This window comes from Phocoena phocoena, chromosome 15 (genome assembly GCF_963924675.1).
Source record: "Phocoena phocoena chromosome 15, mPhoPho1.1, whole genome shotgun sequence".
Classification (NCBI taxonomy): Eukaryota; Metazoa; Chordata; class Mammalia; order Artiodactyla; family Phocoenidae; genus Phocoena; species Phocoena phocoena.
In genome coordinates this window covers 3096131-3112064 of record NC_089233.1, presented here as the reverse complement: position 1 = coordinate 3112064, position 15934 = coordinate 3096131, and the positions used below count along the sequence as shown (strand labels likewise).

Below are 15934 nucleotides of genomic sequence, written 5' to 3'. Positions count from 1 at the left end.
TTATTCTGTGGGGCTCCCTTCAAACACAACTCTTATAGCATGTGCCAGAACGTTTATTTCACCCCCTTCTTTAAAAAATGCAACGGATGGAAAAGTTGGAAAAGTCTACGTGTAAGAATAAAAGGAGAGACGTTTCTCCACCCAACACCTAAGTTGTACAGGGAAGGTCCAGCGCACGGCGATGCGTTCTCCATGGCCCTTTGCCGACTAAGGCCAAGCAATTCCAGGGCCTCTGACCCTGGGGACCCCAGGTTGCTCACAGAGGCGGCCCCTGGGGGAGGGGGGAGGCCTGGACCCCACAAGTCCCCCCGCAGTGGAGGCACGAGGCTGAGGCCCAGCAGGTGGTCAGCGGAGCTCCTGTGCTGCAGGGGGGACCTGCCTGCACCGCCGAGCCCTGCGCCACCACCGGGGAGCACCGCGCTCGCCCCAGCCCTGTCTTCCAGCGCTGACCCGCTCGGCAGGTCGATGACACGTCCTGAGTTATGACACACGAAGTGCCAGAGAGGGAGGGCTCGCCGCAGACTGGAGCATCAGAGAGAAACGCACGGGGCACGCAGCCGTGGAGCTGGCGCTTGCGGGAGGAGGGGCTTTGATGGGGGAGAAAAGGCAGCCCACCTAGCGGAGGTGCAGGGATGGGCGGGGCTCAGGCGGCAGTGTGGGGGGGCGGTGTCACCAGGAGCAGCTGGCCAGGGCATCGATCGGCACCGAGCCAGGCCAGGCTGGGTCCTGCCCCGTTGTCCACATGGGCGGCCCTCCCAGGCCCATCTGGAGCTGAACTCTAGGAGACGGGCCTGAACCGAGAGTCCTCAAGTCCACGGGAGCCTGTTAATCGGGAAGATGCCCGGGTACGAGAGACAAGACCTGGGGGCTTTTGCTTCCCCTCTCCTGGGAGACTGTGCCCCGCATCCAGGCTCATATGCGGCACCGGCTGCGCACCCAGGGAGGCCCGGTCCACCCAGATGACACCAGTGTCCTGCATGAGAGTCCCAGGGCACCGTTGCTGAGGAGGGGGTGGGAAGGGAGAGGTGGTGATGATGAGAAATCCCAGGCTTCCCTCTCTGGGGTCTGAGCTGAAGACAGGCAGGTGGGCAGAGCTGTCTCAAGTCCCAGCGCAGCAATGTCACCCTGGTCACCTTCCAGGCCTCTACACAGGCCCAGATTACGGTCACGGCAGTTGCAGGCACCCAGACCCCAGCAGGGAGCCTGCAAAGGCCCAGGCCTGACCCTACAGACACACAGGCCTGAGATGGGATGACAGTGAGAGAAACTGACTTTCAGGGAGTGGGGAGCTTGGGAGGAATGGGAAGGACTGGATTCAACTCACCCAAAATATCAAACAGGCAGGATGCTGGGAGTTTGGGAAAATAACAACGTCCTCCCTGGGGACCAAACGTGGCTCTGGAACCAGCAGCAAACACCCGGTCCCCAGCCTGCGCCCACACCTAGGCGGGGTGGGGTGCGGGGGACGGGGGAAGGGACAGAGGCTGCCAATCCCAGGCTCGAACCCTTCCGGCCAAGGAGGAGAAGATGCGGCAGGGGTGTGAGGAGAGGCCAAGCCCCAAGTCCCAGGCACACCTGCTGCAGCTGCGGGCAGGTCCACATCTGGCCACACCAGAAACCGCGCCCCCCCGTGATGCCCTCCCAGCAGGAGCCGTACCAGCCCGGGGAGGAGGGGTAGGTGGTCGCATAGCCTGGAGGGCGGCCTCTCTGAAGGCCTCACTCGGCGAGGCTCTCGTGACCCACGGCGACGCACAAGGCCTGCATGCCTTCGCGGGATCCTGCACAGGGTGTAACCACACTTTCTATTCCTCGAGCTTGGAATAAACCATCTGTCATTTGTGAGAGGCCTCTGCGACTCTGGGTGTCCTGGGAGGTCCCGGTAGGGCAGCTCCACGTGACCCACAGAGAGTTCCAGAAGCAGTGGGCCCAGTTCAAGTCCTGGCTCTGCGACGGCCTTGCAGGGCAGGCTCAGGCTGGTGCACAACCTCTGGGGCTCAACCCCGTACCTGCTACATGTGGAAGCCGGCCTAGGTGGTCTCTCGGGGGTTTCTGAACAGAAGTCTCCCTTCGCACGTGCAGACCTTTCTCCCAGCCCTTGGCCCTGACGACGCGGTTCCTGTGGTGTCTGATTTAGCACGTGCCCGTGGAGGCCGGGCCTTGTCTGTGTCGTGTTCGCTTCTATCTTCCCACAGCTGCTCTGCCAGGCCTGGGACACAGCAGGTACTTAGTCAGTGCTGGTGGAGGTGCGCTGGGTTTGCTCAAGTGAAGGTGACACCACCTCTGGCTGAATTCATCCTGGATCAGCCATCTGCACGGGCAGACACTTGAAGGGACCGGGGTCCCCTCTAAAAACACCTTCACTCTGCCTTTCGCACGTCAGAAATTCTACCAGCAGGCTCTCTGGGGGTCCAGGGCAGTTCTTCAGTTTTCGAAGCCCCCGTTAAATGAGCTGGTCAGCGTGCCCTGGCCTTGACGGCCCACTCCAGTGGGCGGAGTGGGAAGGGAAGGGAACCGAGAGCTGGGGACGGCCGGGAGGATGAGGGCGGGCGTCTTGTAGGCGGCAGCGCTGAGCGGAGGGAAGGGCCCGGGTGGGGAGGGGGCAGGACTCCCACCATGAGCCTCAGTCCTGGCCGAGCACTCAGGGATGGGCTGGAGTCGGCGCAGCAGGCTTTCCCAGACCAGGCAGGCCTGGGGTGGGGAGGGTCCACGTGGAGCCTGAGGCCTCACGGCGAGAATGAGACAGAGCTGGAACTCAGCTGCTGTCGTCCTGAGGCCTGAGACCATGACTTCCCATGACTTCTGTTTCCTGGAGCGCAGAACAGGGATTCCCTCTGACGCCTGTGGGATTAAGTCCCGATGGCTCAGCGGAGCACAGGAGGCCCTAGAGAACCCGGCTCCGTCGTGCCTTCCCTTGAAACGCGGCACCAAAGCCCAGTAGCCTTTGCTCTGGCTGTGCGTGATGCTTGTATAGTCGTCTCCCCGCCTTTTACTGGGGGAGTGAGGCAGGAGATAGATGGGCCCCAGGCTGAGCAGCTGGAGTGTGTCCCCTGTGGGGGGACAAGGGCAGAGAGAAGCTGAGCCCTGCCCAGATAAAAGATAAAGAGACCATGTATTTCTCATTCCTGAGGTCAAGGAGACCTGCCCCGACTACACATGTGCAGAAAGGCCCCTTGGAGGTCAAAAGGGACGGGGTGCCACCCCACAGTAGGTGATGTCAACCTACCCGTAGGCCTCTTCACTAGAATCCATCTTGGCTAAGAGATGCGTGCGCACACATGGGAGGACTCCGAGATAAACCAAACACGGACCCAGAACCAGGCAAAGCAAGATGATTGGCTGAAGGAAACCCGGAAGAAATGCCCCATATAAGTGACTCAAACTACCACGAGGGCGCAAGTCTCTCTCTGAGTCCACCCGTGTGAGTCTATTCACACATATCCTTTTTCCTCCTAATAAACACTTTACTTGTTTCACAACTTTCCATCTCTTTGTGGGAATTCATTTCTATAAAGCCGATGGGTCAGGGCCTTGTCCCTGGCCACTGGTCTAGTGGCTATAGGATTCAGGACTCTCACTGTTGAGAGTACTGAAATGCTGCTTCAGGCCGCCGCAGGCCGAGGCCCCCTGAGATCAGGAAGACCGTTCATCCTGTCACCTCCCACCTCCCTCTGGCCAGAGTCAGCTGTTCCCCTCCGCTGGCTTCGCACTAACGCGTGTAGAGCTCAATGCACTAGATGGAATCTGTCCTGCTCACCTCAAGGCGCTCAGCGCTCCAAGCCGGAGCTGGTCCTCTGCAGACAACAGAGCACGCGGTGAGGAAAGGAACAAAGGCCAAGAGCTGTCCTGAAGAGGCCCCGCCGCCCTGCCCCCTCTGCCCAGGCAGCTACAGCACTCCTCTTAGGAAGGCGTCCTGTACAGCGCTGAGTCCCCCCTCCCCCGAGTCCATCGCACATGATGGGATCTGTCCCTTAGGATGTTTTCTTTCAAAATCCACTGCAGCCGCACGAGGGGAAGTGCCTTTGGGTGACAGACTGTGTGACCCGCTGGAGGTTTCAGAAGAGCCAGCTTAAACGTTGGGATCAATGCAGAGACGTGAATGCCCAGTAGGAGCTGCACTCAGTGTGGACACAAAGCCACCGCTGTCTAGAACGTACACGCAAATCCTTAGGGATGAAATCTGACAGACAAGCCCGTTCAAGTGGGTCAACGGCCTGGACATTACAGGCGGTGTTTGCGTTTTTAAACAAATTACAAAAACAAAAAAGTTTACAGGTGAAACATACAAAAAAGTTTACAGGTGAAACATTTCATGTGGAACGCAAATCTATATTTAACCGTAGTCCCTTTGTTCCGCTCACTCTGCTTTAGTAAATTACTCGTGATTTTAATTATACTTCAGTTGCCCAGCAGTTGACGGGCGTTTATTTCCACAGTGCATCTTACCGACCACCTCCTGTTCAGGCTTCCTGGAATTAGTTTGTTCTGCTGGGGTCTGAAGGGGGACAGCTGACACACACACGTGCCAAGCGCCTTTGGTGCGGCTCTCGCCACTTCACAGAGCGTTCTAACTGCAACTGAGGTCTTGCGGCCCGGTGGCCAGAGGCGGGATGGCCGGGCTGACAGCCAGCGCCTCGTCCACAGCCATGTGTTCGGAGGCAATGGGGTGACATAGCCCCGAGCCGCCGCCTTCGCAGAAAAGGAGCTCACCTAGTCCCTGGACAGACAGACCCCACGCCTACAGACAAAGCACAAACCTGGCCGAATCCAGCACAGCCCGAAGGACCTACCTGCTCTCGGTGGATCATGGTAGTGGAGGGCGGGAAACAGAAGTGCTTGGGACCCTGAATTTCCATTTTGAACGTTTCCCACCTCCCATCAGAGACCCTGATGGAAGTCAGGGCTCTAGAGGTCTAACGGGCCTTGGATCAGAGACCTTGCGGTGACGTCGGAGGTCACCTTTGACCTCCTGTTTTTATGCAGGAGGAAGCTGGAGCCGGAGAGGCCTCTGGGGATCAGAGTCACGCAATGACAAACTGGGGCCTGCAGGCTGAGCCCAGGCCCTGGGCCTCTCCTGGGGCTCCCTGCCCCTTTCCGTCCCGCCCTTTCTTCCTGTGGCCGTGCAGTGCGCCCGGCCAAGGTAAGCCCTCACCACTCTCCAAGGCCACGTCCAGACCATTATTTGTGCTTGGTCCCCGCTGATTCTGGGTGTGATTCCGGCATTATCTGGACGATTATCATCGACCCGGAGGAAGCCTCTCATGCCCACACAGACCACTCCCTGGACCCCCAGCCCACAGAGGCCACTCCTAGGCAGACCTCAGCTCCCCATGGCTCTGAACCCAGACCACAGCGCCTGCCCTCTGTCTGCCCTCCCCACGGCCTGCTGGCTGTAGGCACTGCCCCCGCCCAGGACGGCAGCCCCCATTCTGGACTCAGGAACTTCCCTTGTTGGCCAGATGCTGTGCCCACGCTCATCACTGCCCTTGGCCCCTGCCCATGGGTCTGTGTGCCTGCCCGGCCCAGCTCCAGCCCTGCTCCTGAATTAGCCCCCCATGCCCTGGCTGGATACCTTGCCCTCCGCTGGGCTCGCCCTCGGGCAGGGCAGCCTTCCTTGGCGGCTCTGCCCCTCATTATTTCTGCCCTCAAGGCACCTCACTGTTAGCAAAAACGATCCAGAAGTGGAAATAAGGCCGAGAGGGCAGCAGGTCCTTTCAATGTTGTATTAGAGCACTGCTAACAGCTCACCAAGGGCTATTTGATTATTTAGGAGAAGGTTCCTTGGTTTGACTAAAGACCTGGAACTAACAAAGATTCATGTCATCCTGTTGATGTTTTGTCTGGCTGGAAATAATTCCTGTACCATCGATAACCCAGTAGGACGCGAACCAGTCTTGCCACAGAAGCCTTGCTCCGTCTGCATCCTTCTCCAAAGCTCAGTCCGTCTGCACTCTGGGCTCCCCCCTTGCCGTCCTGCTGGTCCCCTCAGTGCGCTGGGCACGAGTCCATTACGCCTGCCACGACAGTCCTGCATTTCCCGTCTTGGAAGTTACACTCACCATTTCCCTGTACAGTGTGCAAGCCCGACTGGCGCGTCCCCTTTGTCCCACTCCACCCCGATCCAGGGCCCGGCAGGTGCCGGCTGACCACGCGGCCGCATGAACGGTTTTACCCAACACGTGGGATGCTGGGGCCCTTACCTGCCACTGGATCAGAACAGACGAGGGGGTGTGCGGCGTCACAGAGACAGAGCTCGGAGGCTCTCCCGGAACTGCAACATGAGAAAGAAGGCAAGGATTAGGCGGCTCTGCCTGTGCTCGGCGGCTGCTTGGGCCACAGCTCTCTCCCGCCCCGGTCAGGAGGCAGGGCCGGGCCCAGCCCCCGAGAGCCAGGGAAAGCTGGCCAGCCGGCATCCAGCCTCCCTCTTCCCTGGGGATGCCCTGCCCCCACCTGCCAGCCTGTGTCCAGGAGACAAGGAACCTAATCCTGGTCGGGCGATCACAGCTCACGTCCCTGACCTTCCCCCCCAGGCGGACCCCCAAGACAGACACGCGAGTCTGGGTCTCTCCACGGGGAGCTGCTCGCACCAGAGGAGGTGCCCGCGGAGCCCCTGCGCTTCCCAGATCTCCCCGGGGGCCTCCCCTCCCCCAGAGGGGGAGCATCAGTGTTTTGAGGTACTCAGGTCAGAGTGACTCCCGAACAGGACAAGTGATCAAGCCAGGCCACGGTGCCCTTGGCTTTAAACACGGACGTGACTGTCAGGGACGGAGGCTGGCTTCTGGGGGCCGGAGGGACGCCTGCCCAGGTCTGGGTCTCGGTGGTGGCTCTGCTCTACTCCCTGGCGGACAAGGTCAGTTTGACCCCTGCCCACAGCCCCGCCCTGCTCTCTGGAGTGCCTGCCATGCCCAGCTGGCCTTCCTGACAGCCCTTCCCCACCTCTGCTCCCGCTGGGCCTGTGCGGCCCCGTCTCAGCATCGGATTGGCCTCCTTACGGCTGCCCCACTGTGACATCCTGACACCCGACACACAGTTAAGGTTCAGAAGTGGGCTTTGAGCAGAATGACTGAGGAGTTCTCCCCGCCCCGCCCTGCCCCAGGGTGTGCCTGGCACACCGTCCCGACGTGGCCCTGGGTCCCTGCTCTGTGAGTCTCCCCTGCACCTGTCAGGCCTCCCCGTCCCGCCCAGGGACAGCTCTCTACCCTGCGCCCTCCGACCTCCTGCTGTTCTATCTTAAGACCCTGATCCAGCTTTCCTGATCACACAGGATTACTATTACGGGGTGGTCTCAGTACCCTAAACACTGTTATAAGGAAACGTTTATTAGCAAACCAACCACAGGCTCCCAAGCCCCTCCCCCAGCACAAGGCTGCCCGCCCCTGGAGTCAGCCTCTGCCGAGAGCTGGACTTTGAGACGATGCAATGACAACACAAGGCTGTTCCAGGGCAAAGAGAAATCACAAATCTCCGAAAAACGCATCCAAAGGAGTGATCTGAATATGAAAGGGGTGAGAGAGGTCCTCTTCTGACTGAGCCCGTGAGGGGCGGAGGGAGGCGGCGGGGGGGGTGCGTCCTGCTTCCACAGTCCTTCTCAGAGACTCCCCCCAAAACCAGCGTGCTGCATTTTCTTTCTTCTAACAATCAGCGCTTAGCTGAAGTGGAACCTTGGTTGTGTTAAACGTGGGATTAAAGCGGGAGCCACAACCTCAGGTTCTCCAGGGCCAGGTCCCGCCCCTCCTCCCCGGGAGCTCGGCTGGGATTGCAGCCTCCCATGAGCTGGGCGGCATGTCCCCGGTCAGGACCACCAGGGAGCCCCGGTGGCTTCTGCTCTGTTGCAAATAGTCTCTGCGTGCCCCTGAAGAGCTAGAAGGGTCCCCGGAACCCCTTAGCTGGTCCTTCAGGTCACTGGCGGCCTGGTGTTGGAGAAGCCGCCCTCCCAGGTTACAGAAAGAGCAGAGCTGAAGGTGGGGGGGTCCCGGGGCGAGCAGGCCGGCGTGGGCTGGTTTGAGCCTTGTTCCCCTGCTGCGTTAACCGGGGGAGAGGTGCTCGGGGCAGGTCTGGGGATCATTGTAAAGCACCGCTGGGCGAGCTAAGGGCTGGGGTCTGCAGTCCGGGATCAGAGCCCAGCACCCTTATGCAGCAGCGTTCCCTTCCTACCCAAGCACCTGCCTGTCCGCTGGGTGGACTTGAGGTCACCGTCTCCCAGCTCCCTCCGAGCCTGGTTTGATTATCGATTGCCAAACAAACTCACAACGGATCTTCGGGCCCAATTCCTCTGAGCAGGACAGGGCGGGTGAAAAGCCACCTGGAGCTGTTAGGGGGGTCTCACTTCCATCACTTAACTGTGCTTTCGTCAAGTGACAGAACTGGGTGGCTCGTGAATGAGAAAAATGGGGAAAACCTCTTAAAACACAGCTACCCCACGACATCTATCTTTAATGACCCTATACATTATTCAGTCTCAGGGATGCTAATGGATGGTCGGGGTTTGGAAGCCAATCAAAGAAACCCCCTCCATTTGGAAGCCCTTGAAGTCTTGATTTACGGCCCTGGGCTGTACAGGAGCGCCCAGCTTCTGCTGCTAATTGAACTCCACTGCCCACGGCCACTCCCCCCACTCCCCTTCCTGGCTCAAGACGAGAGTGGGTCTCTCTAGGAGCCGGGGTTCTGGGGCGCAAAGGCGGCAGCGGGAAGTGGGCCCCTTGCTCACCGTCCTGCAGCGTGGTTACCGCCTCCGTCTCCGCGCTGAAGTCACTGTCCCCAATGTCATTGGTGGCCTTCAGGCGCAGCTTGTAGGAGGTGAAGGGCCTCAGCCTGAAACACGGAAGGGACCCGTGACCGCAGAGACCTCTGCCTGTCCGCGGGCCCCGGGCGGCGGCGAGGAGCGGGCATTCTGGGGCTGCGGCTGAACCCCCGGGCGCCCGGGACTGTCTGGGGAGCAGCTCCCAGCACCCAGCCCTGGCTCACTGGCCGGTCTAGGGAGACAGGAGATTCCCGGGGGCGGGGGGAGCCCAGAACTCCCCAGCAGGGGGAATGGAGCGCTTGCCTAGGGCTCCTGGGGAGGGACTACCGCTTCCTGCAGTCGGAGACACCTGTGCACAGCGAATCGCTGCTCTCCCAGCAGCTCGGAGGACTTCTCAGGAGGAGCCGATCTCACACCGGCGCAGGCACGGGGCATCGGAGCACGGAGAGCAGGCGCTCACCTCCTCCCGCAGCCCAGCGCTCCTTCGCGGAGCTCCGTGCCAGCCCAGCCGGGGCCTGGCTCCAGGGGCTGTCCCTGCGTCGCCCCCTCCCGCCGACTGAGCCAGACTCGAGCAGCACAGCCCCATCTAAGCCGCAGGGCAGCTCTGCAGGGTAGAGCCGTCAGGATTCCTGTTTCACGGCGAGCGGACAGAGGCCCCCACCCTCCGCCGGAGGACTGGTCAGTGGCTGGGGGGCGGAGGCTGGAAGAGGGGTCTCGCCCTGAAGTAACACTGCCTCCCACCTTAAGTAAGGCCAAGACAATGTTGGCTGTCCACGTGAGAAGATGTCCCCCTCGGCCCACGGAGGAGACTTTCGGGACATGAGTGCTCTCCTTGGTGCCGCCACTGCAGGCTTCCTCTCTCCCTTCCAGCCTTCCTCCCTCCCTCCCATCCATCCATCCATCCCCCCACCCACCCAGACAAACTCCGCTGTGTGGACGACACACAGACCTCCACCCAGTTCCCCGGCGGCGCTCCCCTAGCTCAGCCCCGCTCAGCACCCGGCTGGCTGGCCGGCCGCTGTCACCGCCCTTCGGGTTTTACTTCCAGAGGAGCAGATGAGGGCCCTGCGTCCCCCCTTCCCTCCCAGCAGCGGCTGTGTCTCAGGCAGCGGCCCCGCTGTCCTCTCCGTTTCCCGGACCCGAAGATCCGAAGTGATTCTAGACGCTCCCTCCCCGTCCCTCGAGTCCAAACCATCCCCAAGTCTCCTCAACTTGGTCTCAGCACAGCCCTCCCTGCCTCTGACCAACCCTTCCCCTGGCTCTGACCCAGCCTGTAGACCAGTGGTTTTCAAACTGAGCACTGAGGAACCCCTGAGACCCCGAGGGACCCTCCGGGCATCCAGGGCCTCCGTTCCCCCTGCACCAACCAACAGCAGCTCCACTTCCACCTGGTCTGTAACTGGTTCTGGGTGACACTCTGTTTAGAGAAGGGATTCTGCCTTTTGAAACACTGACAACCATTTTTGGAAAGCACGATCAGAGAGGTTTTCTCTACCTGTTTTCAGATCGCCTCGTGCGTAAGACTGATGGCAGTGGTCCCCTGTGAGCTGACACCTCGACAGATGCCGCTGCTTCCCGGCCCCCCAGAGCCGACTGCACCCTGCTGCCCGCTAGTCCATCGGCGCCCCGATTCCACAGGGCCTGGCTTTAGTGGAGACGCTTCCAAAGTCCCCCCCTGAAGGACGATCTGGTTTTTGGGCGACATTCTTTATTCAGTTAAAACAGACAGGTAAGTTCCCATCTGTCCCCAGCTTCCCAGGAGGGATTTCATGAATGGCGGAGGTAACCACGTCTTTCCTCCCCCGGCCTCCGTCTCTCCCCGTCTCCCCATCTGGGCTGATAGCAGTGCCCACACCGTGAGGCTGTTGCTGGGATGAGTTCGGGGAGACGGGCGGTGGGGGGGAGGCTGGCCCACGGCCGGCGCTCAGAACTGAGAAGCGGCCGCAGTGTTCTCGTCCTGCAGGTGTCACCTTCACCAGCTCCAGGCGAAGCCTGTCCCCTGCCCACCGTCCCCTACACCCCGTTCACTTCCTCGTCTCCTCCGTCGCAATTTGTAATTAACTGTTTCCTTGACGACTGTCTTATTTACAAGACGCAGGACTCCTTGGGGACAGGGACCGAGGCCTCATTTATTGCCTTGTCCCCAGCACCAATGGCAGTGCCTGGTACCCAGGAGGTGCTCAGTGAATGCCCGCATAAGGGATGAATGGCTGGGGTGACGTTATGTGTCTCTGAAGTTTCTTGGGAGGGTTGAATAAGAGGACACGTGAGTATCAGCACAGGTCCGGCACATGGTAGGTGCCCGGAAATGACCCTTGTCTTTATATGTAGCGCTTTTATTATCTAGTGCGCTGCCACTCAGAACACAGTCGTGCTCGTGACTTATTACGTTATATTCGGTACTTCACTGTTCTCTAATGATTTCGGACTCTGAGGCCAGACGTCTAGCTCTTTGAAGACCACCCTTTCTTTCCTGGCCTCCGGGGTCTCCAGAAGTCGGGGGCACAGCAGGGGAGCAGTAAAGGATGTCTGATGACGGGATGACATCTGATGACAGGCCCGTGACAGAGGGGCTGGGACGAGGAGACCGGGAAGCAGAGCTCCCGGCATCAGACCTGCACCGTGCGGGCTCTCCCCCTTCACAGGACCGATGACTGTCCCTGGGAGTCGCAGGGGACAGGAGGGCGTCTGAGCTGCAGGACTTACCCTCTCGGTAGGAAGCCCTGTCAGGAGCCTGAAAACAGGCAAAGAGAGACTCAGAGGCCGTGAAGGGAGTGGCCATCGCCCTGGAGACGTGACCACGGTTACCGTGTCCGCCTCCTGGTCTCCATCCTCTGCAGGTTCCTCATCTCTGCGGAGCTGCTCCTTTGGATTACTGGTCTACCTTCTACCCTGAGCACACCCTCATCGCCCATCCATCCCAGCCCATCGCTCCCTCTGGGCACAGCAGGACTTCATGACTACTTGATAAATGAATAAGGAACAAGCCCTCCGATTTCCGCCAGTTCTGCCCCCTGTTCACTCTTCCAGGCCCCCCTGAGCCTCTACTTTGGAGTCAGCCAAGCAGGAATTTAAACTCTGACCCCGCTACTCCTAACTGGGGCACGCCGTTTAATTTCTCTGAGTCTCACTCAGTTCATCTATGAAAACAGACGTAATGATACCCACGCTTCCAGGGGAAGTTACATGACACAACCCACCTCGTGAGGTCTGGCAATCGGTCACACAGTAGGCGCTTCATAAATGTTACTTTCTCTCTCCTGCCTTCCCAAAGGCTGCCGGAGAGGGCAGGTTCAGAGGAACAGCAGGGCCCACTGTTACTGGACACACAGCCATCACCGGAGCCCACGCCATCACTGCTCTGTCCTAAAGGGACGTCCAGGACGTCCACGTGGCTCTGTGCTCAGAGCTCTTCTCTTCAGCTACACTGCGTTTCTATGGGACGCAACCATCAACCAGGAACCGGCGATGCTGAAATAGGTCCCTCAGACCCAACCCCTCCCAGTGCCCTGGACCCACATTCACCAGAGGTAGGTACAGGCACGAGATGTGGATCGTTAAACGTTCTGTTTTAAACTTTTGTTTAAACGTTTTATGTTTTTTTGGCCACTAGCAGACTTCATGCAAATGTAAAAAGAATGTTTAAAAAAAAAAAAAGGAGAATGTAGCTGCCAGGACTATGAGGCAGGAAGGGGGATGACTCGGTGGCAGCGCACAAGACATCGCTTTCCCGGGATCCCGCCCGCGACATGTTTTCTACTGATAGGGGAGGAACCACGTGTCCTGGTTATGGCCCCTTAGGAAACTGACAACAGTCTCTCCCGCACCAAATTAAACTGTCTGTCCTGAAACACGGACCTCTCCTTTCCAACGCAAAGTCCCGAGCACACCATTGGTCTGTTGGAGGCTCCATGACAGGACAGGCAGTTGGATGTTACGGCTCTTCTTTCTCTCACGCGGTTACACGAGGACGTGGGGTTATTTACGGCCGGGCGCCCAGCACACTGGAGTGTGCTGTACCAAGTAAGCTGGGCATCCCGGCCGCGCTCGCCCGACCCCCACCCCCAGGCTGCACAAGAGAATCCTGGCCCGCGGGGTGTGTCCGCAGCAGGGGGAGCCGTGCCTTGCGAGTCCCACGGCTGTCGTAAGGCTGGCGGGCTCCGCGGGGACAGGCTTTGGCTATTCTGGGGGCCTTGTTACTTGGCCGTCCGTTCACTGCTGTCAGTCACCGAGGTAAATCTTCGGCCCGGAGCTGAGAGGAACCACGGGATGGTTCCTCCAGCCCCGTGTTTCACTCCTCCAAGGCCCCGTGGCCACTCAGGGGTAGACGGACTGCTGAGAGCTTGGGGTGTAGATGATAAACGCTGTTCACTGCATCTGGACCCGCGTAAATTAGCTGGGTGCTGGTGTGCATCCGTGAAGCTTTGAGCTACAGGCCCAGGGAATGTCCGAACCACAAAGGGATCCCCTCCCCCATTCAGAGAAGCTGAGGCCCCTTCGTTGTTTAAGACACGTCTGCTGCCCCGTGTCCTCGTCTGCACGACGGGAATCATAAAAAGTCTGGTCTGTACCCCACAGGCCTCTCTCTCCACGTGGACGACCTGTGGGACAACATGTGGGAATTGTTCTGGAACTGATGGAGGGCTGGGTGATGCTGAGACGGTGACGGTGGCGATGACAATGACAGCAGGAAGATGGCGCGGGAGGCTTCACCACCGGGTCGCCGTGGGGAGCGTCTTGGAGGTGCGCGTCCACACTGATGCCGTTCCAGCCTCATCTCCCCACCACGAGGAGGCGGTTACAGCTGCCGTGACTGTCACTAGTGTTCTAAAGCCCTACTCGCCAGCAGACGGACCTGAACAAATGTCGCCTCTAAGTAGCAGGCAGGGACCTCGGCTCTTCCGGAAGCAGAACGTGTGCATGGGGACCGTCCATCCCTCATCTCCAGAGCTGAGAGCTTTCTGGATCACGGGATGAGGGAGTCACTCAGACCAGGTATATCACTTGGGGTCCCAGGAGGCCGCGGCTATAAGTGGCGAGCTGCCTTCCTTCTTGGCCTGCGGCTGCCTCTGAAGTCACCTCCAAAGGGGGCGCCCGTTCTGTGCACCAAAGCGGAGCTGCCGTAAGGTCCCTGCAAGCTGCCCGGGCTGCTATGCTCACCCCGTCAGGGTGCAGGCCGGCCGCACAGCCGCCCGGAGCCGAAAGCACCCGCCGTGGGCACAGCCTCAGCCCCGTCGGTGCCGGCTCCTTGGACCAGGGGCGTGGTCCCCTTCTCCTTCAGCCCCGCTGCTGGCACGGGAGCGAGTGACAGCGCCACGCTCCAACCCCAGCCCTGAGCTGTGCCTCTGGGGGTCTCTGATGATGGCACAGCTCCTGGTCTCTGCTCAGTGGACAGCAGACTGGCGGCCTTGCGACGGGGAGGGTGGGGTGCCCAGGGAAGCCCGCACGTGCTCCCTGCTGGCTGGGCAGGGCTGCAGGTAAGGTACCAAACCGACCTCTGAGCCTGTTCCTCACCCGCGGAACTAGGACGGCAGTGCCCGGGGCTGTCGTGGGGATTCCACGAGCAGGTGGACGTGAATGCGGCACCCGGCACGGGGCTCGTTCTGAACGATGAGAGGACCTTGGTCCGCCTAGGAAACCATGGTCCTGGCCTCCTCCGTCCTCCTAGGAGGTCCAGGCGAGGGTTCTAGCACCCACGGGGGACAGTGGGACCCACGACTTAGTGGCCCCTCCGCAGCCCCGGAGCACGAGCCTGGCAGGAAGTGACAACGCCAGGGCCGGGCGGGAAGCACAGTGAAGGTGCCAAGGCGTCTCCCCGGGCCGCTGCCATCACCCTCCCAGGTCGGGGGCTTCCATGCGGGCGGACGTGAGGACGCGGGGCCCGAGGCCACTTCGTAGACCCGCCCGTCTAGACTGTTCCATCTGTAGGATTCTGGCGGGTGACGTAACCCCTCCCAGCCCTAGTCTCCTTCGCCGTAAGGAGGGGGGGCGGCCGAGAGAAGAGGCCCAGGTGGGATCACGACACAGCGGGTCCAGCCGCGGCCGGCGGTGCAGCCCCTCCCTCCTGCCCAGCAGTTCCCCAAAGAGCTGGCTCGGGGGCAGGGCTCTGCTCCTGCCCCATCAGCCGTCACTGTCGCTAAGGAAGGGCGGCCCCCAGGCGGACTCTGTCCACCTCGCTGACGCAGAGACAGCACAGAGAAGGGCCTCTCTCCGGCCTGTGACACGGTGACAGTGGCAGGCTGGGCTGCCCTCCCCGCCGCCCCCCACTCCGTGCCTCTCGGGCACTGGGGAGCCTCAGTCCCCCTCCCGGGCTCAGGGCCCCACCGCCTGGTCATCTGAGCCTCGTCAGTCCCCGGGGCCCGGGGCGGGCGGACCATCTGTGCTGGGCCGCTCGCAAGGACTGGCGGGGAAGCGGCCCGGGTGGGCTTTGGAAGCGGACGCGGGATGCAAGGACTACGGGTCCTGGTACAGGAGCGCTGACTAGAAGAGGAGACACGGGCTTTCAGTGGCGCGTCTCCGCGTCCTGCACAGACTCCCTACTCAGTGGGCAGGAGCTGGCTGGGGAGGGTCCCTCTGGCCCTCTGGGTACCTTTCAACGGCACAGGCTGTGGCCTCGTGGCTGATGGACGAGGAGTAGGTCTGCCACTGTCCCCGGGGCAGCTCGCGCAGCTGCACCGTGAAGTACCGGATGGGGGAGGCCCCGTCGCTGCCCGGGACCCACTGGAGCCACAGGCTGCGCGCGGTCACTTCCGCTTGGGGCACCAGGAGCTCCCTGGGGGGCGCCGGCCGCTCTGCAACCAAAAGAGGACAGATCAGGGACATGTGAGAGGCTCGCAGTGAAATTACGCAGGGGGAGGCACTGTGGCGGCCCAGAGAGTCGGACGCATGGATTACATGACCTGCAGACTGTTCCTGGCTCCGCAGGGATGTGAGGGTCTCTGACTTCGGCCGGGGCCCAGCTTGGATCTGACTGGAGACCCCTGCTTGCTCTTGGAATGTTCCATCCTCAGAGCAGAGAAAGACAGGCAGACAGACAGACTGGAGGTGAACCCACCCATGCTCCCCGACGGCACCGCCACGTAAGGCATCGTGAACGACACCTGGGCGCCCCGAGGACTCGCTCCCACTTTCTGATTTGGGGACGAGTGCATTTTTAACACCGATCTCCTCTCCCTGGAAGTCGACCTGGGCCTGAAA

The 15934-nt window shown here is 60.6% G+C and overlaps 1 protein-coding gene across 1 annotated transcript in view; it reads right to left on the bottom strand.

The window, feature by feature from the left end:
- SDK1 (sidekick cell adhesion molecule 1) overlaps positions 1 to 15934 on the bottom strand; it is a 539765-nt gene that overhangs the window by 65753 nt on the left and 458078 nt on the right. Inside the window, exons 30-32 of the mRNA XM_065892294.1 lie at positions 15327 to 15528; positions 8705 to 8808; positions 6198 to 6268 (exon numbers count right to left, since the gene is read on the bottom strand). Of these exons, the coding sequence (XP_065748366.1) occupies positions 6198 to 6268; positions 8705 to 8808; positions 15327 to 15528 (377 nt within the window). The remainder of the gene's footprint in view (positions 1 to 6197; positions 6269 to 8704; positions 8809 to 15326; positions 15529 to 15934) is intronic.